Here is a 27819-nt window from a genome sequence, read left to right as displayed (position 1 = left end):
TTCGTGGCGTGAATCTGGTGGGAAACACTGCCTAGCCGTGGAGGTTGGGGATGAACAGCAGTGGAAGTGGCAGATGAGCTGCTTCCACCCCCCTCCTCCTCAGTTACTGGCACTAGGCCCACCCTGACTCTGCAACGCTCGATCTTCTGGGAGAGCTCGTCTTGTCAGCGATCGAGCTTGTTGGGCTGCTCACCAACTGTGCCCTTAAGGCGCAGGTCTAACATGGTCACTATCATGTAGAACTTATCCTGGGTGAAAGTCTGAAAGCGGGCTTCAAGCCCTTCCTGCAGCCTAACAACCAGGGCGCGTACCCCTGGAAGAACGTCTGCGTGGCCTTGAGCTGCAACTAGAAATGAGGCCAGGTCCTCACGGACCATGTGGACCATGGGATGACCAGTGCGATGCTTGCCATGTCAGACAAGAGTATTCCTGTGTGGGTCTTGAAGGGCCCAAGAACCTCCACAGTCTGAGAAATGACCACCTTGGGTGAGACGGTACTCATCCCGAAAGAGCCTCGTCTCAGAGACAAAGGCATCCAGGGCTGCTCTCTGCTCCACCATGCGCTCCAGCATGGCACAGGTGGAGTTCCAGCATGTGCTGACGTCACCAATCAGCACATTGGTCCGCTTGCAGAGAGGGCGGGATATAAATGGGAAGTAATAAATAAATAAACAATCAGGCAGTGCCCTGGCACGCCTGTCAGTGTCTGTTTCTCATGCAGCAGATACGAGTCTGTATTGCTGCGTGAGAAGTGACCCGTGATGTGCTGACACTTCTGGAGCAGAAGTCGGTACTCCTGGGTCACAGCTAGATACCGATGATCCTGGTTTTTCATCTGGCCCAATGCATCCTTAACCACGAGGTGGAGAATGTGGGCCACGCAAAGAAGGCGTTGTAGGCTCTGACGCTGGACAGCCGCCTTGATGTTGGAGCCACCATCAGTCACCACGAAGCCCGTGGCAACGTCCACGCTGCCTACCCAGCCCTCTAACTGCCATGAGAGGATGGCTCTGAGAGTGTCTGCCGTGTGCGGCACGTCAACTGCTTCAGCGTGCAGCAAGGCCCAGCGATAGCCGGCCTGGCGGCCCTGACCTTGCCTGTTGCTACAGCCACCCCCACCCTGCAGCTCAATGGGTTGCTACCAATGAGCAGTCAGGGAGAGATACCCCTCGAACGCATGTTGGGAGCTCCAGATATCTGAGGTGAAATGAACACTCCCTCCGGCAGCACGGGACAAATGCGCCTTCACCACAGATCTGGTCGCCCTGAAAACAGCTGGCACAATAGTCCTGCTAATGGTGGTTCCAGCAGGAACTTTGTACCAGGGTGCCAGGTACTCAAGCAACCCTAGCACCACAGGATTCTCGACAACTGAAAATGGAAGCCCATGGGCGACCGACCTGGCAAGGTTCCAGGCAATCACCCCTCCTGCCATACCGGATTCCCCCTCTTGACACACAAGTGCCACCCCCACCAAACATCTCAGGCAGAGATGGCTGGCATCCCTGCACTGCCATGGAACTCTCCTGGAGAGCTCTGGAGGTAGTCGCGATGGGACAGACTTCCTGGCTGGGTGGTGTTGGCCGCTTGGGCATCCCAGCACCAGCCTGCTTCTCCCCCTTAAGAAGCACTGCCGGGTGGCGCTTCCACAGGTGGTTCCGCATCCCCCCCCGGAGTCAAGTGGACAGGGTCCCGCCCACGACTGATCAGGGCCCTGCACAGCTGGCACTGCGCATAGGATAGATCGTCCATAAGGCGGAAATGCTTCCAGACTTCGGAGGTGTACGGATGCCCAAGCTGACCAGATCCAAACAGATCACTGAGAAAAGTCCAACAAACTCAACTGTTAAAAAAATGACCTTTTTAACAATGAAAATTAGGCCAATCAGCACTCCCCCCCAAGAACCAAAAGAGAAAAGGAACAACAGCAGCACAACACAGCAGCAACAAATCAAACACAGAATCCTTTTAAAACAGTAAAAAAAACTTGACTTTTAACAATACAGGAACTTTACCATCCCCTTCCCTCAAAAAACCCTTCACCCTAACCCCCAAAAATCCAAGCCACCCAAATCAGGAAAAGTAAAAGGACACTGCACTTTTAAAAATCCTCTCACTAAAGTAAGATATGGACAAATTGTCAAAAGCCACCCCAGACCCCCACCCCCAGCAGAACCCCGTAACCCCAAATAAGCTACCCAGTACTCACCAACCCAAATCTGGATAAGTAAAGGGACTCTGAGTCTTAAAAAAGTCTTTTTACTAACTAAAATAAAAACAAGAACCCCAAGATTGTCTTACCTTAGACGTCTTCTCTTCACCAGGCAGGTCAGGCAAGGCTGAGAGAGAGCAGCAGCAACTGAGGCCAAGGGCCAGCACAGCACAATCTCTCTCTCACACCAACACAGCAGCAATGGAATGGAGTCAAGCCAGGCAGACTCCTTAAAAAGGTTCTCTGGCCCTACACAGAGCAGTTTCAAAAAATAGCACTGCTCTGTAATTGACCAGAGAACACTGTTTACTTGGATACCCAAGCAAACAAAAGAAAAAAAGAAAAAAAATGTTGCTGATGGCTGGGATTAGCCCAATTGGGATTAGCCCAATCAAAGCATGCATTTGCAAAATGTATTGCAAATGCATTTTGCAAATGCATGCTTTGATTGGCTGCTGGGGCTCCTCTCCCCCTCCCTCCCTGATCCCAGGGAGGCTATGGGAGAGGCGGGAAAAGGCTTCCAAAGGCAGGAAAGGAGGCAAGCAGCTCCCGAGGCTGCAGAAGCTATAATTATATCGTATAATGGCTGTGAATTGGATTCTGAGGTATACGGCGCCGTATACTTCCGAATCAGGGGTGATTCGGGGGTTTAGTTGGTTCGGCTGAACCGAATGCACACCCCTATCTGAAATCTAGTCACTTGCTCACAGCAAGGATCAAGTTTTGTCATTTACAATCCAAGTGCTAGTTTATAACTGAATTTTTATTATTTTTATGTACTAGATGGAAAACTTAGAAGATGTGTTAAAAACCCATCTTGATCTATATTCAGGGGGGATTACTTATTACTTCAGTCAAAAGGAAGAAACAGTTAACACAGTATTTGAGTAAAAGAAGGGTTCTCTGGCCTGGAGCTTGCAAACAGATGTGAATGATTAGTGTGTCCTTGTTTGGATTGCTTTGATACATTTTCTTTTCTTTCAGTCTAGTCATTTTCCATTTTGCTTATTTCACATTCCGCTTTGGATAGCTTTGCATTTCTAAAGTTCTTAAACGGCTTCTGGTCATATGAAAAGTGTAATTCAAAGAACAGAACTTAAAAATAATATTTGTTCCAGGTCTTTGGTTTCCTCAGCTGAACAGACTTGCAATTACTTCTTTTCAGGTTTGTGCCAAGAGCAGATAGCAAGCATGTGCAAGAGTACAGAACTGACATACAAGTTGTTGGACTTAATTCAAGTTTCCTTTGGACTAGCCAAAAAAGTAGATACTTTCTATCACAATGTATATGGTTTGGGGTAACTAAGCTGAAGTGGTTTTATTTGCAACTGGAAGCTATTTTCAGGGAGGTAATGAAAGACAGAAAGGCATTAGAGAGCATTAGCTATGTGCACAGTAAAGGCTGCATGAGAAATTTAGCATTTGCTGGATGGCTTCAGAATGCTTGAAGGACTTCCTCCATCATTATCCCTGGCAGAATCTCTCTGGGGAATGTCTGGCCAGGGTTGCACAGTGCTGGCTGCCAGGCAAGGCTAAACTCATTTGCATGGTGGGGAAACCTCAAGGACTTCAGCAGAGCATGTCATTTTCCTTGTATCCCCCTCCAAACACTTTCCCCTTCTCCTGGCAAATCCTATATCCTTACCTTTCCCTACTTCCTTCCCTCTAAGCAATTTACTTGCTAATCTGCCTCCCATCTTCAGCTATATTATTATTTATTTACTTTATTTCTATTATTCCCCATCATTCTCCCCAGTGAGGATCCAAAGCAGCTTATATCACTCTCCTCTCCTCCGTGTTATCTTCACAACAACCCTGTGTCATGGATTTTTGGTTCACTCAAAATGGAGTTCTGATTTAGAAGTTTGGTTCAGGCTTTTGTGGCCTGCTTTGACAGTGTATGTCTTTTCTCAGAGACTCAGACTGCTGCACTGAAAAGAGAACACACTGACCTTGCACTGGGGAGATGACAGTTGGGCTAGAGTCATCTCCTGTATCATCTCCCAATTAACATTCCATCCAATTAAGCATCTGTGGGAAACCAGTTTGGGCTGTCTGAAGACAGACACCATCTCCTTCTCACAAGGTTGGAGAAACTATTAGGTCATCTGGTAGGTGTTTGGTTCATTCATTTTGCTGTAGACAATTGCTGAGAACTCTGATTGTTGCAAAGGCGTAACAACACTTGGGACCCCTTAGCAATAAATGAATCATCTTCAAACCTATTTTTCAGCCTGGAGTGTGCCTACATGTTACCAAAACAAGCCCTAGTTCATTTTGGCCATCTTGGACACTGGCTTTGCTGACTCTGGAGCAGTGCCAGATTAAACCCTGTGGAGGCCCCTAGGCAGTCAAAATCTCGGGGGCCCTCTCACAAATTATCTCAGAGTTGGAGTGCCTGCCCCACTGCCCGCAGCCCCTGCTGCACCCTGTAGGCATCTTCTTAAAAGCCCCTTTCACAAAGCTGTGGGGGAGATGCAGAGAGAGGCAAACTTGGTGATGATGCCAGCAGCAGCTGTCCAGGCAAGTCAGGCAAAGAGTGGCTCAGTTGCCGGCTGTGTGTGCAGGCTAGGAGGGCTGCAAGCAAGAGGATAACTGGGGAGAAGCCAGCCTGGGGCCCCTGAAGGCATGGGGGCCCATAGGCAGTGCCTGTTTGGCCTAATTGTTAATTCGTCCTTGCTCTGGAGACAGTTGCTTTGGATACTGCAACTAAGAATGGTTAACATCTTGTAACTTTTGAACCAATATCTTACAGTATTTTAGTTAGCCTTTGAATACTTGTTTGTATTATTTTTCTCTTTACAGTAACAGTTCTTGTTTAAAGCAAGCTTGTAATCAGGATTTTTAAAATCGGGTGGCATTTAATTTGGGGGGGGGGGCACTTAGCAACTCCCTTCCTCTGTGGCTCTCTCACCCCTGCTGCCACCACTTGAGTTTTGCTTCATTTTTGTTTGCATTACTGAAGAGTGACTTCAGCCTACCTGAGCTTGAGTTTGGTTACATTACTGGGGAATGCCTGTATATGTAGTGGCCTTATACGTTTTGTTATTGAGGACAGCATGTATCTGTTCTAACTGGCAACAACTCTCCAAAGTCTAAAGTAAAGAACTTTAAAAAGCACCTACTACTTAATCTTTGTAACTGGATATGCTGGGAACTGAATCTGGACCTTATGCATGCAAAGAGTACACAGAGCAACACAGAATACAATCCCTTTGAAAAATCTACACAAATACAAATTTACACAAAGGGGACATAGTTAAAATTATTTCCCCCCAAAATAGAACACTTTTGACTCATCGCTGCTCAAGAGAAATATCTTGTGTGGCTTTGTGTGCCTGTGGGTTAACATTCATGGTATTGATTCCATTAAATTTAGATCTGTGCTGAATACACTTCCATTTGTTACAGTGAACATGAAAATGCATTCTGCTTGTTTTAAAAAAATGTTTTAGCTAGTCACCTTTAGTGTTCCTTTCTCCATGTCTCAAATATTCCTTGAAATTTCTGCAATGTTAGTTTTCTAGATGATAAAGGGCATAATTTTTTGTGGGGGGGGTTTTGCTCAAACAATCTGTGCCAAAGGCGAAAGAGAGAGAGAGAGAGAGAGAGATCCATATGCAATACATTATACATTACATGTGCATGTTCATCTATCTCAATAACTGACTGTCATCTTTGCGTGCATATGTCTTGCAGTGATAATAAGAGTCCTATCTTCCTCAAGATGTCAGGTTTCCAGGGATAGATTTCTAGCTGTAGGCAGCTTTACCAAAGTGCTTCACATTGTGAACATGCTCCTTCCAGCTGATGGTCATATTAGGCTGCCTAATACAGCTTTACAGGAATCTTGCTTTTAGTGCCACATGTGCTTCAGTCCTCAGTCTGAATTATTATCATTTGTGATCTTAAGCCTCTGCATAAAGCTTTGTTAACTTTGAAACGAATCATGAAGTGGAAGTTGGAGAATATATAAAACTTAAGAAGTGACATTAGCTGTTTCATGATATGAATGTACTTTGAAAGATAAGCACTGATTGTATTGTTTTAAATAAGTACAATTCTTCTGCAGAAATACTGGATACAAACATGAAAATTTTGAGTTATGTCATTAATATTAAAATATTGATAATTGCCTTAAATAATAGCTTTAAATACTGTTTTAAAACTGGATTGCTTACATATAATAATGAACTAGCAATTTTATAATGGAAACATTTCAGTAAACTAAGTATAACAGTCATGAAATAAAACCCAGTAGTTGTAGAATACTTTGAACTGCTGCTGAGAATGAATTCCTATGAATTCTGCTGACTCAGGCATAAGAATATAGAGTCCTATTGGATTAGACCAAGGATGTGTCATCCATTTAGCACAATAATCCAGGTGTTACCACATGTTGTTAGTGTGATTTTATTAGTGTGAGTTAGGAAATACAGGAATACTATAGATGTATGAATATGACTCATTTTCTGGTTCAAGGCCAAATCTACACTAAAATAATCTTGTGTGTAAGGAAGAAAAACTTCCTTCTACCTTTTTTCTCCTAAACTAAAGCTGCTGCTGGCTTAGGTTTCCCTCTATTTTAGGCAGAAAACCACACAAGACCTATAGTTCTTCACCACAATGGTATGGTGCCTGTACTAAGTAGAAGGAACAACTAAGAAAGCAGAAAAAATGTATTAAAGGGAAAAAGACAAGCATCTGGACTGGGGAATTAGCAAAGTCAATCAGCCAGACCTTTTTAAACTGGACTTCCCATTGACATTTGAATTGTCAAAATAGTATCCTTGGTAAAATGGTTCCTGTAGACACATCATTCTATTATGATGACTGTGGTGTAGTGGTCAGACTGATAGACTGGGATCTGGGAGACCCAGATTCAGTTCCCCAATCTGCCACACTTGCTAGGTGACCTTGGGCAAATCACCCTCAGCCCATCCAGAGGGTTGTGAAGATGAAATGAGAGGTAAGGAGAATGATGTCAGCCACTGTGACCCAACTGGGGTGAAAGGTGAGTATAAATAAAGCAAGTAAAACAAACGGGGAATGGTGGTTTTTTTAAAAAAAAATTGTTCCAGGTCTCAAGGTCTTAAACATCAGTAAGAGTCCACCTCTCCAGCTTTGATTTGTGCAATCTCCCTCCCCCAGCACATCTAGGGTTCCTTTTTGCTGCAACCAACATGTTGGGAATTAGAGGTATACTTTTCTGTTACCTAAACCCTGTGGTGCTTTTTTGTCTTTTAAGAGACTCAGCCCAAAGAAGAATCACCCTCCTATTCGAAATAACCTGGACTCTAATTTATTAGAGTTATTCAGACCTTGGCAGGCATCTCCCTACCTTCTCATGTATTTTGGTAAATGTAAACCAAGTTAAGAACATCAGGTGTTTTTTGGACCACTGAATTTCTCTGATCCTGAAGTTAGATTGAAAAGAAGTATGTTTGGGCCACATGACCAGAAAATTTTTCCATATAATTGGAAACAGTACTGATGGTACATTTCATGTCTCTTGCTATTTTCTCCATGCAATGAGGTGAGAAAAAAATGTGGAAGCCAAAGTGAAAGTGCTTCTTAGAATATAATTGCTTTATTTTATTTATTTTATTGTACTTCTGGCATACCCTACCCTGAAGGCAGGCTCAGGGCGGGTTACAACAAGAATTAAATACAAAATCCACTTCTAAAACATCCAGTCAGTCATTTACAATGGTAACAGCACAATAATAAAATCACATAAATAAAGCAATAACAGTTGATGGCATCATCCAATTTTTCCATCTCCATATGCTTCCATATAGATCCTTATATGTGCACAGATGGATGGGAATTATTGCTGACAAGGCAGCCAAAAGACAATAGTTTGTACCAGACTAGGGTTGCCAAGTCCAACCCTAGAAATATCTGGGGACTTTGGGGGTGGAGCCAGGAGACACTGGGGTGGAGCTAGGGGGAGGGGGGAAAACAGTGCCGGGGAGTGTGGCGAGCCGCCCCACCGCTGCCGCCTCTTCTCCGCTCGCCGTGGCTGCTCCTCCGAGATGGGCTCAGCCTGAGGAGGAGGGCTCAGCCTGAGGAGCAGCCACGGCGAGCAGAGAAGAGGCGGCCGCGGCGCGGCGGCCTCACCCGCTCCGCCTCTGGGGTGGAAGTGGAGGGGGGGTGGAGGCGGGCCGGGGGCATGGCGAGCCGCAAGTCCAGGTCCTAGAAGGGCCTGGATTCGCGACTCACTGTGCTCCTGGCCTGCCACTGCCCTTCCCTGCGCTGCTGCCGCGTCTTGGCTGCTCTTCCGAGATGGGCTCAGCCTGGGCCCATCTCGGAGGAGCAGCTGCGGTGGGCGGGGAGGGGGCGGCAGTGGCGCGGCGGCCTTGCCCGCTCCAGGATCGGGCGGCTCGCCATGCTCCCTGACGCCGTTTCCCCCCTCTCCCCCCGCTTCCATTTTTTTGGGGAGCGGGGGAAGAGGGTGGAAATCCTGGGGTCCCCCACCAGGGCGGGAGGGTTGGGAAGCCTATACCAGACCAACAAATCAAGGCAGTGCAGAGAAAAGGAGACCAAATAAAAAGATCTTCGCTGCCTCAAATGTAGGCCTGGCAGAACATCTCTGTTTTATAGGCACTGTGAAAATGAAAGTAGCATCTGTACACTAAATGTCAGTACAGAAATAGGATTTTGTTTCTCCATTCCACTGCAAAATCTTGTTTTACATTTCTTTGCACTTAATGGGTGCCACGCAATTTGAAATGAAATAACATTTTTAACAGCCCTGCCTTCCCTTACAAGGAAAGGTGGGCTCCAAGGACAGCACATGCTGCCCCGCCAGTCTCAGCTTCCCAGGTCTGCACAGTTCTGGGAAGGTGAGAGCGGCAGGGTGGCACAGTGGCTTGTACTCTCCTCCAAGCCTGCCTTTGATGGACTCCAAGGAGCACACAGGCCACCGCCACACCCTGCCCTCCTCTTCCTGGATCTGCCTGGGGTTGGGGCAGGGCCTAGGGCACCATAAACTCCTGTGCCAGCCCTGTGTTTTGTATAATTGTTTCTGCTGTGCTAGGCACTGTTATCTAGCTCCACAGTCACAATTCCCTTTTCCTAGTTCTTGTTCCTTCAGATGTTGGCACACCTTAGCAGCCATAATAGGTAGAATTTCTCTTTTAAAAAAGAGCAGAGACTTTCAGGTAAATTTAATCTAAGCGAAATACCACTACTTGTGCAGCATACTTATAGAGTTGTGTCCAGTTGGTACAATTTCTGTGGTATGGAGAATCCAGTAGCACCTTAAAGACTAACAAATTTTGTGGCAGGGTGTGCACTTTCATGAGTCACTGCTCACTTCTTCAGATACTGTTTACTTTTTCAAGCATCTGGAAAAAAAGAGCAGTCACTCATGAAACCTCATACCCTGCCACAGATTTTGTTAGGCTTTAAGATGCTACTGGACTGTTGCTCTGTTCTGCTGCTGCAGACAGACTAATGCATATAATTATCTTTTTAAAAATATTGTTTGCATTTATTTCTCTCTTCCTGTGTACAGGTATTTTGCTCTAACTTGACTCAGGGCTTCATGAATAATTTTTTTATTTATTTTTTATTTATTCCTTGTTTCAGATCAGAGGAGGAAAACTGATGATCACCTATACTAGGAAGAGTGACGCTGGCAAATATGTGTGTGTTGGAACAAACATGGTGGGAGAAAGGGAAAGTGAAGTGGCAGAGCTTACAGTTTTAGGTAAGGGGAGTTTCATCCTTGATACATTGTCAGTAGAAATGTAAAACCAAAAGCAAGGCTGGATCCAGCTCGGTTTTTTTCCTCCTAGTCTCACACAATTCCCTCTCATACCACAACTTGCACCCCATGTGGCTTTTGTCTCTGCATGTTCAGTTATCCTCAACATAGGCTTTTTGAGTGTTTATAGGGTAACCCTCCTTTGTTTTTAACCATAAAACTTGTTAGATCCAACACAAAAGTATTAAGTCAAACATCATCATTATCTTAAGTGTACAGAACTCCCCCAAAGGGCTCAGGGCAGTGTACATTACATGACAAAACACAGAATAAGCTAAAATAGAAAATAAATAGAATTAATAACAAGTAACAATAGCAATTACATATAGCAAATAAAACAATAGCATCCTCTAAATAATCGATGGCATAAAAAACCCTCTCCCTCCAAGGGGCAAATTGTAGACTGGGCATAGAGAAGGCCCCAGCAGAATCTGTCCTTAGCCATAGGCCTGGCGGAACATCCTCTGTAGATGTGGACTAGGTCCCATAGGACATGCATGTCACCAGGCAGAGTTCTACTACATTAAGTTTAGAAACAATGTTTCCTTTCTAACACTAATAATGTTAGTCTTATACTATGTACTTCTTCATGAAAGAAAGAAAGAATATATAGATACAGATTTGAAGTATTCAGTAAGGTAATTCAGCTTGCTTGCCAGAAGACTTTGTAAACATAATCTATACTGAAAAAGTCTAAGCAGTTGTAGTATATCTTGCTTGTTACTTTGTGAATATGATTGTTTTAAATTTCAATATCTGTTGCTTACAAGGGACACTGAGCAGGAACATAGCAGCATGTTGCTATGGCATTTTATTGCCTTTTCCCAACTTCTTGGATTCTCGAACTAAGTCCATCATTCTTTCTGAAACAGTTGAGACACAATCAGATCAAAAGCCCAGCAATCCATGCTTCTTCATCACACCATAACATCTTGTGTGGCCAAGTACAGCTAGGTCATCTGGGGATATTTTCATAAAAGTCCATTTGGAAAAGACTAGTCTCTGAGCATAGCTTTTTCTCAGTATTAAGATATACTTTTCAGTTGTTTACAGTTACTTTAAGTTAGATATTTATCAAGGGATGCCAGCAACACCCTGTGATTCTATTACTGTAGTCTCTGAAAAAGTCAGTTTTGGGCGGAAATTATGAAGTTTCAAGAGATGAATTTATTTTGTTCTAAATGGCAGAAAAATGCAAAATGTTTCTAGTGCACTGAAAAGAGATGTCAAAAAGTTTTATTAAAAACATTGCAATGCCATATTAAAAAATTTTTGTTCCCAACATGTTTTGCTATCAGTTCTTGATGGGATCTTCTAGTTAATTGTGTTTTGGAACTGACTAATAAAAACAGAGTTCTTAGAATGAACAGTGTTTCTGCTATTTGTCTCATTTTTGTTTCACATTTATTTCCTTAGAAAGACCTTCATTTGTGAAGAGACCAAGCAATTTAGCAGTAATTGTGGATGACAGTGCAGAGTTTAAATGTGAAGCACGTGGTGATCCAGTTCCTACAGTAAGATGGCGAAAGGATGATGGAGAACTACCTAAAACAAGGTACAGTATGTTTTATTCCTCAATTGGAATAAGTAAGGGTGCTACTGGCTTGTAACTTGATGTGTCCTTGTTCTGAAAAGGCTATAATGACCCTTGTAAATTTTCTTAGTATCTTATTGTAACTGTGATTCTCCTTTGATGGGAAAAGTCATCCACAATGGTTAGGCCATGCCCCCTCTCATTCCAGGCAGTGCTATTGTAATTTTTTTGGCATGCCTTCCAGGACCCAGGGAAAATGTCCTTTCCAGTGTGAATAGCAAGCTCTTTTTCCCATGTAAATGAACCTAGTTACCACAATGAAGGAGAGCTCTTTTAAAAAGACCCTGGACACCGGGTCAGGAAGGAAGGAAGACAAACGTAAGGAAAACCTATCTGACCTGCATCTCCGGATGCAGGGGAAGGCTGTTCACGTCTCAGACATACTATGAGGATGGGCTAAAGGAAAAGACAGAAAGGGCACACCAACTTCCTCCCAAATTCCTATGACACACCAGAAGATTGCCCCACTTCCTCTAGGGACCAATAGAAACCTTGCACAAGCTGAGACCACACCAGCAGGGACAAGTCATGCAGCTCTTGGCCTCTCAAACATAGACCTGCCACATCAGGCAGAGACAACTACGTCTACCAGTGAGATCACTCCTTATCCAAATCTAGATTGGGCTCCAGGAAGCTCGTTTGCTGTTCTGGATCCCAGGATGGGCTAAGAAAAGGAAAAAAGCTATGCCATCTTCCTCCACAACTAACGACAAAGTTTTCAAAGGGAAGCCCTATCATCACTTTCGTCAGTACAGGACTTCTGAAGAGGCAAAGACACAAGAGATTTCAGGAACCCAAGATATACTTTTCACAACAAGTTCCAGCACAGACCCATCAATTCCAACAGACAGCCAAAGCTTGCAAACAATTTTTTTTTTAAATGAACTGCTGATGCCAGGATTGGAGAATGACTGCAAGAATTTCCCCAGATTTGGGAACATACCACTTCAGACTGGTGGGTCCTGTCTCGTCTCCGGTATGGTTACAAGACAGACTTTTATCAGTTGCCCTGCTTACCACTTTTTCAATTCAACAGCTCATCTTTCAACAGGCAGTTAAACATCTGCTGACAATAGGGGCAATCGAACTAGTTCTGGGAACTCAACACTTCAAGGGAATATATTTAATCCCCTTCATAGTCCCCAAGAAATCAGGGGACTGGAGGGCTATTCTGAATTTCAAAAACTTCAGTAAATGGGTCAAGGTTCAAAAATTCCGAATGGAATCTTTAAGGACTATACTCCAGATGATGCAGAAGACTACTTAACTACTTGATGCAGAGGACTACTTAACATTCCAGTATGTGAAGGAGGCATACCTACATATGCCTATACACCCTGCCCACAGGTTTGCTAGCAAGCACTATCATTACCAGTACAAGGCCCTACCCTTTAGCCTTTTGTGATCGGCCAGGTCTTTGCAAAAATTATGGTGACTCTAACAGCAAGCCTGCATCTCAGGAAGGGTACATGCTTACTCATACCTTGACAATATTCTGATATAGGTGGAGTCAGAGAAGCTGGCCAAGTAGGGCACGGGATTAACAGTTCAGAATATGTGTTTCTTCTGAACTACAGAAAGAGTCAGCTAATGCCTACTAGCTGTCTAACATGCGAGGGAGCAGTGATAGAAACAGAACAAATGTGTATGTCTTTGCCAGAGGAGAAATAGGTAAAGATTCAGTCTCTAAAATTTACTGGGGGGGAGGACATTTGGACCTAATGACACTAGCACAGTTAAAGACAAGGTGATTTGTGCATGGATATATGTGAGAACCCTCCAGTTGGCCACTCCTTCCTTATCAAAAAGATATAAGATGGAGGCAGTGCAAACTGGTCAGATTATCGCTTATGAAAAAGTCCATAGTTTGGTGGATGAGAGAAAATAACCTTCGTCCTTCAATCCCAACGTGACCGCTGGCCGTAGATTCAGGATGGACAAAAGGAAATACTTCTTTACACAGAGAGTAAAGATAAACAGATTCATAGGTCAATCAGTGGCTACTAGCCATAGTGATTGAGGGAAATGTCCATGTTCAGAAGCCTAAATCTAACTAGCAGCGGGAAAACAGCAACACAAGTATTTGCCACTGTTCCCAGCAGAACAAAGTTTGAGTCCAGAGGTACCTTTAAGACCAACAAAGAATGCTTATACCCAGAATTAAACTTTGTTGGTCTTAACTGAACTCAAACTTTGTTCTGTTGCTTCAGACCAACATGTCTACCACCCTGAATCTATTTCCAACAACACATTCCTAGCTTCCCGCAGAGCACTGCTGAAGATTGTCTACAATCACTCTGGTTCCCTGATGCATTCTGAGAAAGAAGAGAAGTCTGAATTAGTCTTATACAATTCTGTTTCTTTGGTTTAGATATGAAATCCGTGATGACCACACCTTGAAAATCCGAAAAGTTACTGCAGGAGACATGGGATCTTATACATGTGTTGCAGAAAATATGGTTGGAAAAGCAGAAGCATCAGCAATTCTAACCGTTCAAGGTAAGAATTAATTTGAAATACTATTTATAGTCTGAGAAGGAAAGAGATGGGTTTTTAACCAGTAATTTTATTGGACTCATAAATAATATTTACTGCAGGAACTTGCATTACCAAAAGAAAAGAGAAGAAAGGTCACTCTGATCTGATTGTTGGATTTCAACTGAACTGTTGAAGCATTTCAAATACGATTTTGTTTCAATGGGCGGAAAGAGTTATGATCTGTCATACAAATGGAAAATGAAAGTGTTTAGTATACCAGTACTCTTAGAAGTTGTTAGTAATGTGAATTCTTGAAGGGTTAGCAAACTGATAAAAAAACAGTCAGAAGGCTGAATTAAGATAGATTATTTTAAAATATAAATACATTTGTGGCATCTGTGCACTTTTATTTGAACTTATATTTGTTTCTTAGTATTGCTTCACATTGTGATAGTGTTTTTTCCTTATAGTTTATAAAATCAAAGCATTTGTAGATTCCTGTTTTTGCTTTTCGAGAAATTTTGTCTTATTTAGGCTATTACATAAAATCACTTGAATTACTCATAATCATTTCCTATTAATTCATGAGAACAGATCACAGGACTTTTTTTTTCTTTGACTGTAAAAAGTCTAGCAGAATTCAGTGAATGAGTATGTGTGAAAATCTGTCATTAGATTTATATATACATTCCAGATGTTCACTCTTTAGATAATTCCTTGCTTCCTTTACTGGCTAGAAGGCAGTGACATCATACCATTTTTCTACTCATCTAGTGGCCATGATTTTCCGTCTTGTTTCCTATTATAGTGCATATGGACTTCTCAGAAACAGTTAAAACTTACTTTGATAACCTCTCAGCATTGTTCCTGTGACTGTTAAAGTCAGTGTGTTTTGTACTGAACTAACTGTTTACTAGACTGGTTAAACTTATACAAAATAGTGTATAAGTAATTTCACTGGATACTTATTTATTCTACTGCTTGTAGTCTAAAGTAATGGAAATGCTGGCTATGTTTAATAGATAAGATGGCTAGGTGGGCTGTTGATTCTTCTTATGATGGTTTATTCTGTGATTTGAGGAAAATATACCATTAGTGAGACGAATATGACATTCAAGCTACCTAGATCAAAAATCTGAAAAGGTGATACAGGAATACCCTAAACAAATATGTAAGCCAAAATGCCCTCAAAACGAGGTTGGGTATTGTCAGGTGGGCACCTGGCTCGCTCAGGATCTTTTTACCTGTGTATACAGGATTCCACATCCAGAAAAGTAATGCTTAAAATATTAGGGACTCTAATATTAAGTAAACCAATTATAATTTATTAAGAAAAATATAGGCTTCCATACAAGATAAAATACTCATCAAAACACACATTCAGTCCTAAGAAACATAGATCGAGAGATAGGGGAACACATGGGCAGACAAACAGGGCGATATTTACCTATCGTAGTCTTCGAGGAAGGCTCCAATGGCGACAAGCGAGGAAATGGGAGAAGGGACCTGAAACTGATCAGGAATCAGAGATGGATCTATGCAGCGGAAGTTGGGATACTCATAGAAGCACACCTGTGGGTAGCTAGTCCACAGATTATAAGGACTCTCTTGAGACCTCGGGGAATGGGAGGTACGAGGGAGGAGGAAGGTGGTCAGCTGGTGCGTGACCTCATGAAAAGGGGAGGCTTCGCAGTGACCATAAGGGCTGAACTACTACAATAGCCAATGGGAAGTTCATTGGTGTCACCTAATTGGGTGATTGCTCTTGACCAATGGACTGTCCTGGATCCTAGATACCTGAGAGTACTTTTCAGGTTGAAACGGACCAGGGGGAGGTTCCAAAGTGACAGTTGGGGAGAAGAATGGAAAGATTACTTGGGTGGGGAGATACTTAGGACTATTGGACTTGTCTAAAAGGGTGACAATAGAGAGTCAAATCATGGCCTAGGTAACACCCAATCTATACAAAGGAACTTGGCTCTGGCTGAAAATGGTCTTCCTCTTCTTCTGTCTTCTTCTGGGCACCAGTCTTTGTCTAGAGTTCCATTAAACAAAGAAAGTGGTGGTTGGTAGATTTAACCATTCCTGAGGAGGGTGGGTTGCTTGCAGGCATAGGTGACATCTGGTGTGTACGTGAGCCGTCCGCTTCATTGGAATGGAGTCAAGCCTGTTAGGAAGATGGCTGCGTGTGGTGTTAGCCTTCCACAGTGGATTCCATGGTCAGAACTTCATAACTGTTCGCCTGGATAGCTCCTGGCGGCACAGTTTCCTCCGCTCCAATGCTGGGATGGCTGTCATACGGAACGACGGGAAACCATCTGTTCTCCTAGTGGACACTCTTATACTGGTTTAGAGTGTCTTAGTAGCGTCATGGCTGCTTGTACTGCATAAGTCCCTTTTGCCCCTGGATAGGTTTACCCACACTCTCTGGCCAGACGTGTGCAAGTCACTTCTCCAGGTGCTCTGGCAACCAAGCTGGTAATCACGATGTTCTGTAAGGGTGTTTTTCCTCACAAATAAGATTGCACTTCTTCCATTCAAATGATCCTTCAGTTCAAAGCAGTTTCTTCAAATCAGTGTGAGCTAATGGAACTTTTTCAAACTGATTTTGATTGCCCGTTCAAAATGAGGTTCTTTTAAATTGTTAACTGTATTTTTGCCTTAAAATCTGAAACATTACAATGCCACACAGTACCATCTGTGATGAGTTTGAGTTTTCAGTACTATTTCACTTACATTACATAACCAATATTTTCACTGTATAAAAAAGATTCTATCGTACAAAAACTCTGCACAACTTTTTAATAAGCTTTACATGATTCTGATACCCTATCCTCATGTTATACTCAGAATCAGTAAGACTGCCCATAGTCTTGCTGCCACATTTTTCATTTACTGTGTCATGGGTACTGGGGACCCTGCAGAAGAAGCTGAGCCTGCAGAAGAAACTGTGCCCCTGCCACCTGCACCAGTGCCCCTGCCTCCTGCTGGAGAAGATCCAAGTCCCCCTGCCTCGCCCTCTCGGGTGGCTCGTGTGCGTGACCGCCTTCGTCAGGACCTCAGGGATCGGAGGAGGGCGGCACGCTCACGAGCAAGATGCTCCCTGAGCCCTGAGTTTTGAAAGGATTCTGGCCCTTCTGGAGTGAGGATGCTTGAGTCTCAGCAGAATCCTGGCTGCCTCTCTGAGCCAGCAATTAGCCCAAATGGGCAACAGCCAGCAGAGGGCTATATAGCTGTGGGCTTTGGGAGGAGGCTTTGTGGAAGCAACTAGTCACTTACCTGACGTTCTAGCATCCACTTCGGCTTTTGACTTTGGCTTCTGGACCCCCTGACTTTGGCTTTGACTTCTGGACCCCCTGACTTCGGCTTCTGAGCCTCTGACTTGCGATACCTGGACTGTGATTCGGTTTTGGCGCCTTGGACCCTCTTTGCTCACCAGCTACAGACCTTGGACTGCCCCTGGACTTTGCCTGACCCGGCCTCAGCTCGTGACAGATTGCTTCCACCAACACAAACACCCATTCCACAGGATGGATGCTGAAGCAAGTGGAACCGCAGGACTACTGGCTGCGCTCCAAGCCCAGGTACAGCAGCTGACACAGGCAGTAGTGCACTTGCAGCAACAACCTGCAGCTAGTGCTCCAGCCAAGTGCCCAGTTCCCCCACCTGACAGATTTGGGGGTGCCGTGGAAGAATTTCCTGCTTTCCTAGCGCAGTGTCGGCTGTACTTCGAATTAAGAGCATGGGACTTCCCCAATGACAAAACAAAGGTGTGTTTCATCATCAGTCTGTTAAAGGGGCAGGCGGCCAAATGGGCCACACCATTGCTGGTTGCGTCCTCTCCCCTACTGACTGATTACCAGGGTTTGAGGCCCACCTGTCTGCTGCCTTCTCAAGCCCAGTCCAAGCAGCCACAGCCAACCGGAAAATCAGGGCGCTGAAACAAGGCAAATCCTCGGTGGCTCAGTATGCCACCGAATTCAAGCTCCTGGCCCAAGACTTGGCGTGGAATGAGGCTGCCCAGATGGACCAGTTTACCGAGGGGTTGGCAGAGGAAATCCTGGACGAACTGGCGAGGGTGGAGCAGCCACCCACGCTCCAAGAACTTATCACCCTCTGCCTCCGCATCGATGGCCGCCTGGAAAGTCGCCACCAAGCCAAGACCAGAGGGCGCCAGCTCCCTGCGCCGTGCCACTTGGCTTCTCTCCCATCCCCAGATAGTACCAGAGACGAGGGTGAACCCATGCAGCTTGGAGCTGCTTGACCCCTCCTGACTCCAGAAGAAAAGGCCAGATGCCGCACGCAGAATCTGTGCCTCTACTGCGGCACAGCAGGCCACTATGCCTCTGGCTGCCCTGCTAAGCGTCGGATACCTGGACCTTCATTGCCACCGCCACCAAAAGGGCAGCCCCAGGCGTAAGTGGACCCTCCAGCCTTGGGCGACTAGCTGGGTCCTCCAAACAGCAGGCTGATACCCCGGGCCCGTTCCTGCTACCAGTCAAACTCCGTCTGCCCGATGGACGCTGGCTGTTCGTGTCTGCCATGCTGGACTCAGGAGCGGCCCACTGTTTTGTAGATGCCGCCTTTGTAAAGCAGCACCAGATCCCAGTGCAGACAAAAGAGATTCCGACGCTGGTGGAGGCTATTGACGGGCGCCTCCTCCATTCTGGCCCCGTCACCCAGGAGACCTGTCCCATCACCTTCCACGTCCAGCAGCACCAAGAACAGCTGCAGTTTGATGTCTCCCGCATGCCTCGCTTCCCGCTGATTCTAGGCCTTTCCTGGCTGAAGCTGCACAACCCCATCGTGGACTGGGCCCAGCAGGAACTACGCTTCCGAGACCCATGCCCCCATCTGACTCCTCCCACCACTCTAGCAGCCGGCATCCCGAGTGGTGGTCCTCAGCTCCCTCAGAAGTATGCGGATTTCGCCGATGTCTTTGAAGAGACAGGAGCTGATCAGCTTCCCCCTCACCGGCCCTATGACTGTGCCATTGATTTGGTACCTGGGGCACCACTCCCGGTGGGGCGTCTGTACCCAGTGTCGGAGCCTGAGTTGGCAGCTCTGCAAGACTTCCTGGACAAGAACCGGAAACGCGGATTCATCCGACCCTCAACCTCTCCCTTGTCTGCTCCAGTCCTCTTCGTGAAGAAGAAAAGTGGGGAGCTCCGGCTGTGCAATGACTACCAGGTCCTGAACAAGATCACCATCCGCGACCGGTACCCTCTACCACTGATTCCTGAAGTCTTGGATGGCTTAAAGGGGGCCCAAATCTACACCAAGCTGGACCTCCATGGAGCGTACAATTTGGTGTGCATACGGCCCAGAGACGAATGGAAGACCGCGTTTGGGACCCGATACGGGCAGTACGAGCACCTGGTGATGCCCTTCGGATTGACCAACGCCCCGCTGTCTTCCAGAGGTTCAGGAATGACATATTCCGGGACCTGCTCGACTGCTTCGCGATCATATACCTGGATGACCCTCTAATTTACTCCCGCAATCCTGCCCAGCACGCCAAGCACGTCCGCCAGGTCCTGCAGTGCATACGAGCCCATGGCCTCTACGCCAAGCTGGAGAAGTGCGACTTTGACCTGCGCTCCGTCGAGTTCCTTGGTCACATTGTGTCACCGCAGGGAATCCTCATGGACCCGAAAAAAGTGGAAGCGGTCCTGACCTGGCAGGCTCCTCAGAATCGCAAAGACCTGCAGTGGTTCCTTGGTTTTGCCAACTACTATCGGCAATTCATCCCGGCCTATGCATCCCTGACCACACCCCTGACTCAACTACTCCGCCCCAAAGAACCCTTCCACTGGTCCCCAGAGGCCGATAACGCCTTCTCCACCCTGAAGACCCACTTTGCCACCGGGCCACTCCTGAGATACCCCGACCCGCAGCTTCCCTTTACAGTGGAAGCTGATGCCTCCAACGTGGCCCTGGGAGCAGTGCTGTCCCAGTGTGAGGAGCCGTCCCAGCCACTCCAGCCCTGTGCCTATTACTCGCGCCAGCTCACTGCTGCAGAGAGGAACTATACCATCTGGGTGAGGGAGTTGCTCGCGATCAAGGCGGCTTTTGAGGTTTGGAGACATTACCTCAAAGGGGCTTGCCACCCTGTTCAATTGCTCACCGACCACCGGAACTTGGAGCACCTCCAGACCACCCGCCGTCTCAACCAGCGCCAGATCCGGTGGTCCCTGTTCTCCCGCTTCGACTTCCGGGTCTCCTACATCCCCCATACCCAGAACTGGAAAGTAGACGCGCTTTCCCGGAAACCGGAATACACCCCTGCTTCAACTGAGACCGCGCCCGCTGCTCCCATCCTGCAACCCTCAGTGTTTGCAGCCACCTCCACTTCACCAGCACTCGTGGAGGACATTCGGGCTAGCCAGGCCAATGATCCCTGGGTCCAGCAACACCTCCAGGCACTCCAAGATGACTCAACAGGCGAGTTCACGACTCGAGGCGGCCTCTTGCTACACCGCCTGACCCATGACTCGTTACCCGCCGGGCACTTTGGACAGCATAAGACCACCCACTTGCTGACAAGGGAATTCTGGTGGCCACGAGTTCGCTCTGATGTTGCCCGTTATGTCAACTCCTGTGACGTCTGCCAACGGGCCAAAGACATCCGAGCCAAACCCTCAGGGTTGCTACAGCCCTTGCCCACATCCTCAGGACCCTGGGATACCATCTCGATGGACTTCATCACAGAACTTCCACGATCCAAGGGTCAGACTTGCATCTTGGTGGTCGTCAACCTATTTACCAAGATGGCCCACTTCATTCCGTGCCCGAAACTTCCCACAGCTCAGGAGACGGCCCAGCTCTACCTGCAACACATCTTTCGTCTGCACGGACTCCCAGCCCACCTAATCTCAGATCGGGGGCCCCAGTTCTTCTCTCGGTTCTGGCAAGGCCTCCATTCCAGCCTGGGTACTCGAGTGCACCTGTCCTCAGCCTACCACCCACAGACAGATGGTCATACAGAGCGCACCAATGCCATGCTAGAGCAATATCTCCGCTGTTACACTTGTTACCAGCAGGATGACTGGACCACTCTGTTGCCCCTAGCGGAGTTTGCATACGACAATGTGGTCCATTCATCCACCCAAATGACCCCGTTTGCTGCAACCTACAGGTACCACCCTCGGTTCTTCCCGGCGATCCTGCCACCCACGAATGTCCCCGCCGTCGATGCCTACCTGCAAGAACTCCGCACCAGCCAAGACTTGCTCCGAGAGCAGCTACAGCTGGCCAAGGAGGCATATAAACGGGCTGCGGACCGGAAGAGGCAAGAAGGCCCTCCAGTGCAGCCGGGGGATCATATGTGGCTCTCAACTCGCTACCTGCGCCGGCCTGGTCGGTCTCACAAGCTGGATGCACGGTTCATTGGACCCTACCCCGTCATGGAACAAATAAACCCCGTCGCCTTCAGGCTCCAGTTGCCACCCCACCTCCGCATTCACCCTGTGTTTCATCGCTCCCTCCTTGTTCCGGCTGCACCCCCTGACCCAGCTCGGCCTCCTTCACCACTGCCGCCACCACCAGTGCTGGTGGATGACGAAGAAGAATATGAGGTGCGCCAGATCCTGGACTCCCGGTACCATCGTGGAAGCCTCCAGTACCTTGTGGACTGGGAGGGATACGGCCCGGAAGACCGGTCTTGGGAGCCCGTGGACAATCTTCATGCCCCGGACTTGGTGCAACGGTTCCACGACGACCATCCCGACTTCCCTGGTTCCACGACGGAGGGGGGGCCTGGGGGGGATAGTGTCATGGGTGCTGGGGACACTGCAGAAGAAGCCTGCAGAAGAAACTGTGCCCCTGCCACCTGCACCAGTGCCCCTGCCTCCTGCTGGAGAAGATCCAAGCCCCCCTGCCTCGCCCTCTCGGGTGGCTCGTGTGCGTGACCGCCTTCGTCAGGACCTCAGGGATCGGAGGATGGCGGCATGCTCACGAGCAAGACGCTCCCTGAGCCCTGAGTTTTGAAAGGATTCTGGCCCTTCTGGAGTGAGAATGCTTGAGTCTCAGCAGGATCCTGGCTGCCTCTCTGAGCCAGCAATTAGCCCAAATGGGCAACAGCCAGCAGAGGGCTATATAGCTGTGGGCTTTGGGAGGAGGCTTTGTGGAAGCAACTAGTCACTTATCTGATGTTCTAGCATCCACTTCGGCTTTTGACTTTGGCTTCTGGACTCCCTGACTTTGGCTTTGACTTCTGGACCCCCTGACTTAAGCTTCTGAACCTCTGACCTGCGATACCTGGATTGTGATTCGGTTTTGGCGCCTTGGACCCTCTTTGCTCACCAGCTACAGACCTTGGACTGCCCCTGGACTTTGCCTGACCCGGCCTCAGCTCGTGACAGACTGAACCTTCTTACTAGTAATGAAGACATAGTTGATTATACTCATCCAGTCTGTATGGGATCAGAGTTTCGGCTGTGACCAGAGATTTTTGGACCTAGTACCATTTTAAACTGCAATCTTCACATAGAGTGCAATCTTGTCCAGAATAGAACAACCAGTTCCTAATTCTCGTTATTATCCAGTAGTAGCCACTTTTATATGGACTGAGTATTCATTTATTGGTCCTCAGTTATCCCATTATCCAAACATTAATTCAGAATGCCCACTATGTTACCTGACTCAGTTAAAAAAGAGAAATAGAGATGGGTATCATTTAGATGACATCACTAGTCGTTCCATACATAGGCTAAATAGCATAGGTAACATACTAAATAGTAACGGGGGAGTAAGAGCAAATCCTGCAAGATCTTGAGATGCAGAGGTCCAAATGGGTCCATCATAGTGGAAAGATCTCATACTTATGATGCTCATAGTTTGCCTCCAATTTTAACCTGAGTTTTGACTTCATATAGATACAAAATCAGAAGGATTTTTCCTTGACTGGGCTCATAGTTCTCTGAATCCAATTTATTGCTACCACAGCTGGATGGAGGATCATGCTGCCTATATATCTTTCCCTTCAGCATTCATAAAGGCACTTCAGGCTCATTGTTAATCTTATTTTTGTTTTAAGGTAAATTTAGCTTGAAATCTCATAGCAGCTCTAATGTCTGACTCTTACGCTTCTCTTTCAGTAGGAGTAGATTTCTTTCCTATTCACAAGGAGTTTCTCTCAGTTTGAATTTTAAAAGATATCATTATAGCTGACCCAGTTCCATTCCTGAGGAAATTTAGTCTGTATCAAAGAAGAAAATGATTGTGCATCTCATTGTAAAAATAAGTGAAAATGGATTTTTGTCCTTAAGCAGTTTGTCATGCAATCACATTTTATCTCTTGAAAACTAAGCCATTAAGAAAATCTAAAACCATTCTTATTTGTTTCTATTCTGATAAGAAATAAAAGGTATCTAAATCTATTATCTTCTCATACAATTGGATTCTGTGCTGAACTTTCTATGGTTGCTCGGTATGCTTAGAAATTGTCTAATCAGGGAAGGGGCTCACTGAGTGCTACACATGGATTCTGCTTACTTTATAAAAAAGTTAAGGAACAATCCATAAATGTTCTTGCCCCTTAGAATTAGGCCTGACTTGCTTCTTAGAGTCTCCTATATCTCTAAAATATTAGCATTCAGGAGTGTAGGTTGTTGTTTTATTTATAGGTATGACCGGATACCAATTTACCCATTGCAGCATCCACTTAGAGATTATTCAAAAACTCTGGCACAGCAGCTTCTTCTTATAATTAGGCATGCTTAAACACCCACTGGTTTTGTTCACCTGTTGCTGGAAACTGACTGTTTAGTGAGCTGTTCAAATACATGAAATTGGGCTTTTTAAATGTCTGTCACCTGTCTGCCTCTGCCACCAACTCCACTTTCACTAACATACAGTAAGACAATCTGGAGATTGCCTCACATATTCATATACTCATTGGCGTAGTAAGCATTTTCACTATGAAATTCTCTACCAGCTGTCCCTCACAGTGCATAGAAAGTGTAGGCTGGAAGCTTCTGGCACCAGGTAGTAGACAGCAAATAAATTTTATAATAAAAGCAAGTCTTATGCCTGGTGGAAACACTGCAGCTTGCAAATGTTCTGGGAGCAGTAAAATGACATGCTTTGGGGAAGTTCTATCACCATTATAGGTAGGGTTACCAGCTTTGGGTGGGGAAATACTTGGAGATTATTGGGGCAGAGCCAGGGACAGGATTTGTGGTGTTATCCAAATTGCCATCAAAGAGAGGTTGGAGGAATTTAAATGGTGGGCAACTATGGCTTAGCGGGATACAGAATTTATGTATACAGGAGATGACCTCCAGAATTTCCTTTAAAATAATGAGGATAATCTTTGTATAAAATACAAAGTTGTTTTTATTAGAAAATCAGTCAAGCATACAAGGAAATAAATTTATTTGACATTCATACAGTTCTAGGAAAAATAGAGATGAAACTGATAGGGGTTTCATATAAGGGATAACACAGACAAGGTGATACTTTAGCTATCGTAGTCTTCAGGTGAAGTTCCAATAGCAATGAAAAAGGGAAAGGAGGAGCAAGACATGGCCGGCGTATCTTACTATTGGGGGCCTGAAACTGATCAGGTTTTGGAGATGAGTCTAACAGCAGGGTAGGTATACTGTCAGCTGCACACCTGAGGATCCATGGGTTAGATTTTTTAAGGACTACCCTGTACCCTCAGCAGGTAGAGGTCAGATGACCTGTGACACTGTGTCAGGTGGGCTATGATGTGGGAACATGTGGTATGTGACCTCAGAAAAGGGGAGGCTCCATGGTGACGTTTGGAAAGTTACTGGAGATGAGGGGATTAACTGCTCTAAACAAATTTATCTACAGTGACAATATAGAGCCGAATTGTTATCTAAAGTGACACCCAGCCTACACAATGGTGTTGGTCTCTGGATTGGTCTTGGTCTTGGTCTTCTTCCCAACTTGGCTGGCACAATCTTTTGTAAAATGTATAGCTTGGAATGTCTGGCAGGATGCACATGGAGATAAGCTTGAGTGCGTTATGGAAATGTTCAGGTGTACTTTGAGTACGTGGGGCTCCCGCTTCGCTCTTATGGTGTCCCGAATATACAAGAAGATGATCGCTGATGCTGTTGGTGGCGGCACGATCTCTTGTTCTGCAGAACTGGGAACTTGTGCATGATAGTAGGCTGGGAGTCCTCTTGCCAAGTTTGGATCCATCCATGAAGGCATGGCCTTGGTGACTGGGATCCAAGCAACTCACACAGGCCTAGTAGCAAGCTGGTAGCTCAGCCTATGCCCATGGGTAGATGTATGTAAGTTGGAAGTCCAGGTGACCTGGTACACAAGCCAGAAATCACGATGTCTGTATAAGCATGAGAGAGGGGGCTTTGACTCACAGTGGATGAGAGGGACCTCAGCAGGGTACAATGCCATAGTGTCTACTAGGGATGGACACGAACCTCATTACAAACCTAATGTTGTGATGAACATTGCTGGTTTGTGGTTCATGAACCAGAAGTTTGTGCCTCTCCCTATCTATGACCCTCCGCATGCTTTGGGGGAGATTAATGAGATTCATATTGGAAAGCAGGGAGAGAGCGAGAGAGCCTGTTAGGTTGAAATAGATGCAAGCCATTTCAGCTATCGTTTTCACTCCCCACTGCTTCCAGATGCTCACTTTAAAATGGCTTTTGCCAAGGGAGCATTCTAGTTTTTGCAAGATCTTCCCTCCCTTCCATTCTGCTGGCCTCAGGCAGCCACCACCAGCAGAAAGGAGGGAAGGAATATCACCCTATTGTCTACCCTCCAAAGCAACCATTTTATCCAGGAGAACTGATCTTGGTCATCTGGAGATCAATTGTAATAACAGGTGATATCCAGGCCCCACATGAAGCCCTGGTTATAGGGCAAGTAGGATCGGCCCCTTCCCAGCCAAGCCGGCATAGCCGGCGTTCAGGCTGGGGGCCGCCTTTGCCCCCGCGGAAGAATGAGGGCAGTGATTGACAGCCCCAGCCCATCCGGGGTTAGAGTGGGGAGTGGCGCCAGGGCTATATAAGCCCTGGCCCCGCCCTGCCTTAGTGCGGCTGTCTTCTGGGCTCTCTGCCCACCCACCCTCCCTTGGCAGTACAGGTTTCAACCGGTCGCCTTGTTGGGGGCCAGGTAGGAATTTTTTCATCTCCACATAATTGGCCCATGTGGAGTTGTTTTTCGCCTACCTTGTACTGCCTTATAGTGTCAGGTTTTAGGTGAATTGTAAGTTGGTCGCTAGCCGGGGATGTGTGGCCACAGTGTTTCAGGGGAGCACCTATGGCCTAGCACCTTGGGTGCGTGTGGTCTGTATGAACCGCAGGTGGGCTACATGGCTCAGTGCGGGGAATGCAGATCACGGTGAGCCTCACCTGGGGCGGATCTTTCCATGGGGGATCAATGCTAGCCCAGGTGGAGAAAGGCTGGAGGTCTGGCCGCTCAGTTACAACCCGAATACGGCGGGTTTGTGCTGGGGGCAGGGTTGCTCGCCCTTTGGACAAGGGGGGGTCCGTGGGTGACCCCAGGGGCTTGTCTGGTTAGGTCTTATCCCTGCCGAGTTCACAGGTTAATTGGTTTAATAAAGCGGCCCGGTTTAAACCCAATACTTTGTGTCTGTCTCTTATTTCGACTGGGGGGGGCAAGGCAGAGAGAAAGGAATTTTTTTCTGTTTACAGAGGGCAGAGGAAGCAGAGCCTTGGAGTTCAAATATATAGTACCCTGAGTGGACAACTGGATAACAATTCTAGTTTCGAACAAATGAGCTGTAAAAAATGACTTGGAATTCTAGGTAGTGGAGCAAATCAAATAAGGTGAAAATTGAATGGAGATATATAATTTCAGCATTGAAAATTGTTAATACTGATGGAGACTATTATGACAATAACTACTGTTGAGATTAGAATATGAATAACTGTCTGAATTCTGATTCTGTGTGAGGAAGGGCTTTTTTAGGTGGCTCATTGAAATGCTGTTCAGCTCCAGTTAGCATGCTTGAATCAAATATAGTTTTACTTGTTCTGTTTCTGCTCTGCCTTTGTTTCTTTGTTGGTCAAAGGCTTGTTTGCTTGCAAATTTCGACATCAAGATGGAGGTGAGACGGATAAAATGGAGGTAGTGTAGTAATAATTCTGGGTTGTTTATGCTGCGTTTTTAATAGTTTTTATTGTTTTTGTATGTTCTCTGGAGAGAGGTGGCAGAAAATAAAACATAGAAACTGCTGATACATCTCTCTCAGACCAATGTCTCAGGGGGAAATGACTCCTCCAGGAAAAATGCTGCTAAGGAACATCACTTCAGTGGGTGTAGTTACAAAGAAAAAAACAATGTTAAAGTATTGCATTTTAGGAAGGAGATTAGTCTAGCTCTTCCTCTGCTAAAATTTTGACTTTGTTTGTTCATTTTTGTTGATTTATATTCTACCCTTTCCCTTAAACTCAGTGCTCGGGGCAGATAACATAGATTAAAACAAGTAAAAACTTACAAATTAAAAACCATATAACAGTACATAGTACAATAAAACCAAAGCAGTAATATACATCATAGGCAGCAGTTTCCATTGGGCACATTCTACAAATCAATACAACTATAGGCCCAGGAATATAATAATAAGATGGTAATAATGAGATGGTATTAATAATATATCATCACAGCACTTGAGGCCAGGCAGATGGGATAAAGATGCCCGCTGCCTCAACCAAAGGCCTGGCATAGTTGCACCTGAACTTACCAATATTATTTTTTCTGAAATAATAAATCATTTACTTTGCACTAAATGAC

At 46.0% G+C, this 27819-nt stretch overlaps 1 protein-coding gene across 1 annotated transcript in view; it reads left to right on the top strand.

Moving 5' to 3' along the window:
* The window catches only part of ROBO1 (roundabout guidance receptor 1), a 1194505-nt gene that overhangs the window by 1041755 nt on the left and 124931 nt on the right, over positions 1 to 27819 (top strand). Inside the window, exons 6-8 of the mRNA XM_060234426.1 lie at positions 9809 to 9929; positions 11403 to 11541; positions 13952 to 14079. Coding sequence (XP_060090409.1) covers positions 9809 to 9929; positions 11403 to 11541; positions 13952 to 14079 — 388 coding nt within the window. The remainder of the gene's footprint in view (positions 1 to 9808; positions 9930 to 11402; positions 11542 to 13951; positions 14080 to 27819) is intronic.

Source organism: Heteronotia binoei, chromosome 3 (assembly GCF_032191835.1).
Source record: "Heteronotia binoei isolate CCM8104 ecotype False Entrance Well chromosome 3, APGP_CSIRO_Hbin_v1, whole genome shotgun sequence".
NCBI lineage: Eukaryota > Metazoa > Chordata > Lepidosauria > Squamata > Gekkonidae > Heteronotia > Heteronotia binoei.
The sequence above is the reverse complement of the archived record's forward strand: the minus strand, read 5'-3'. Positions and strand labels throughout refer to the sequence as shown.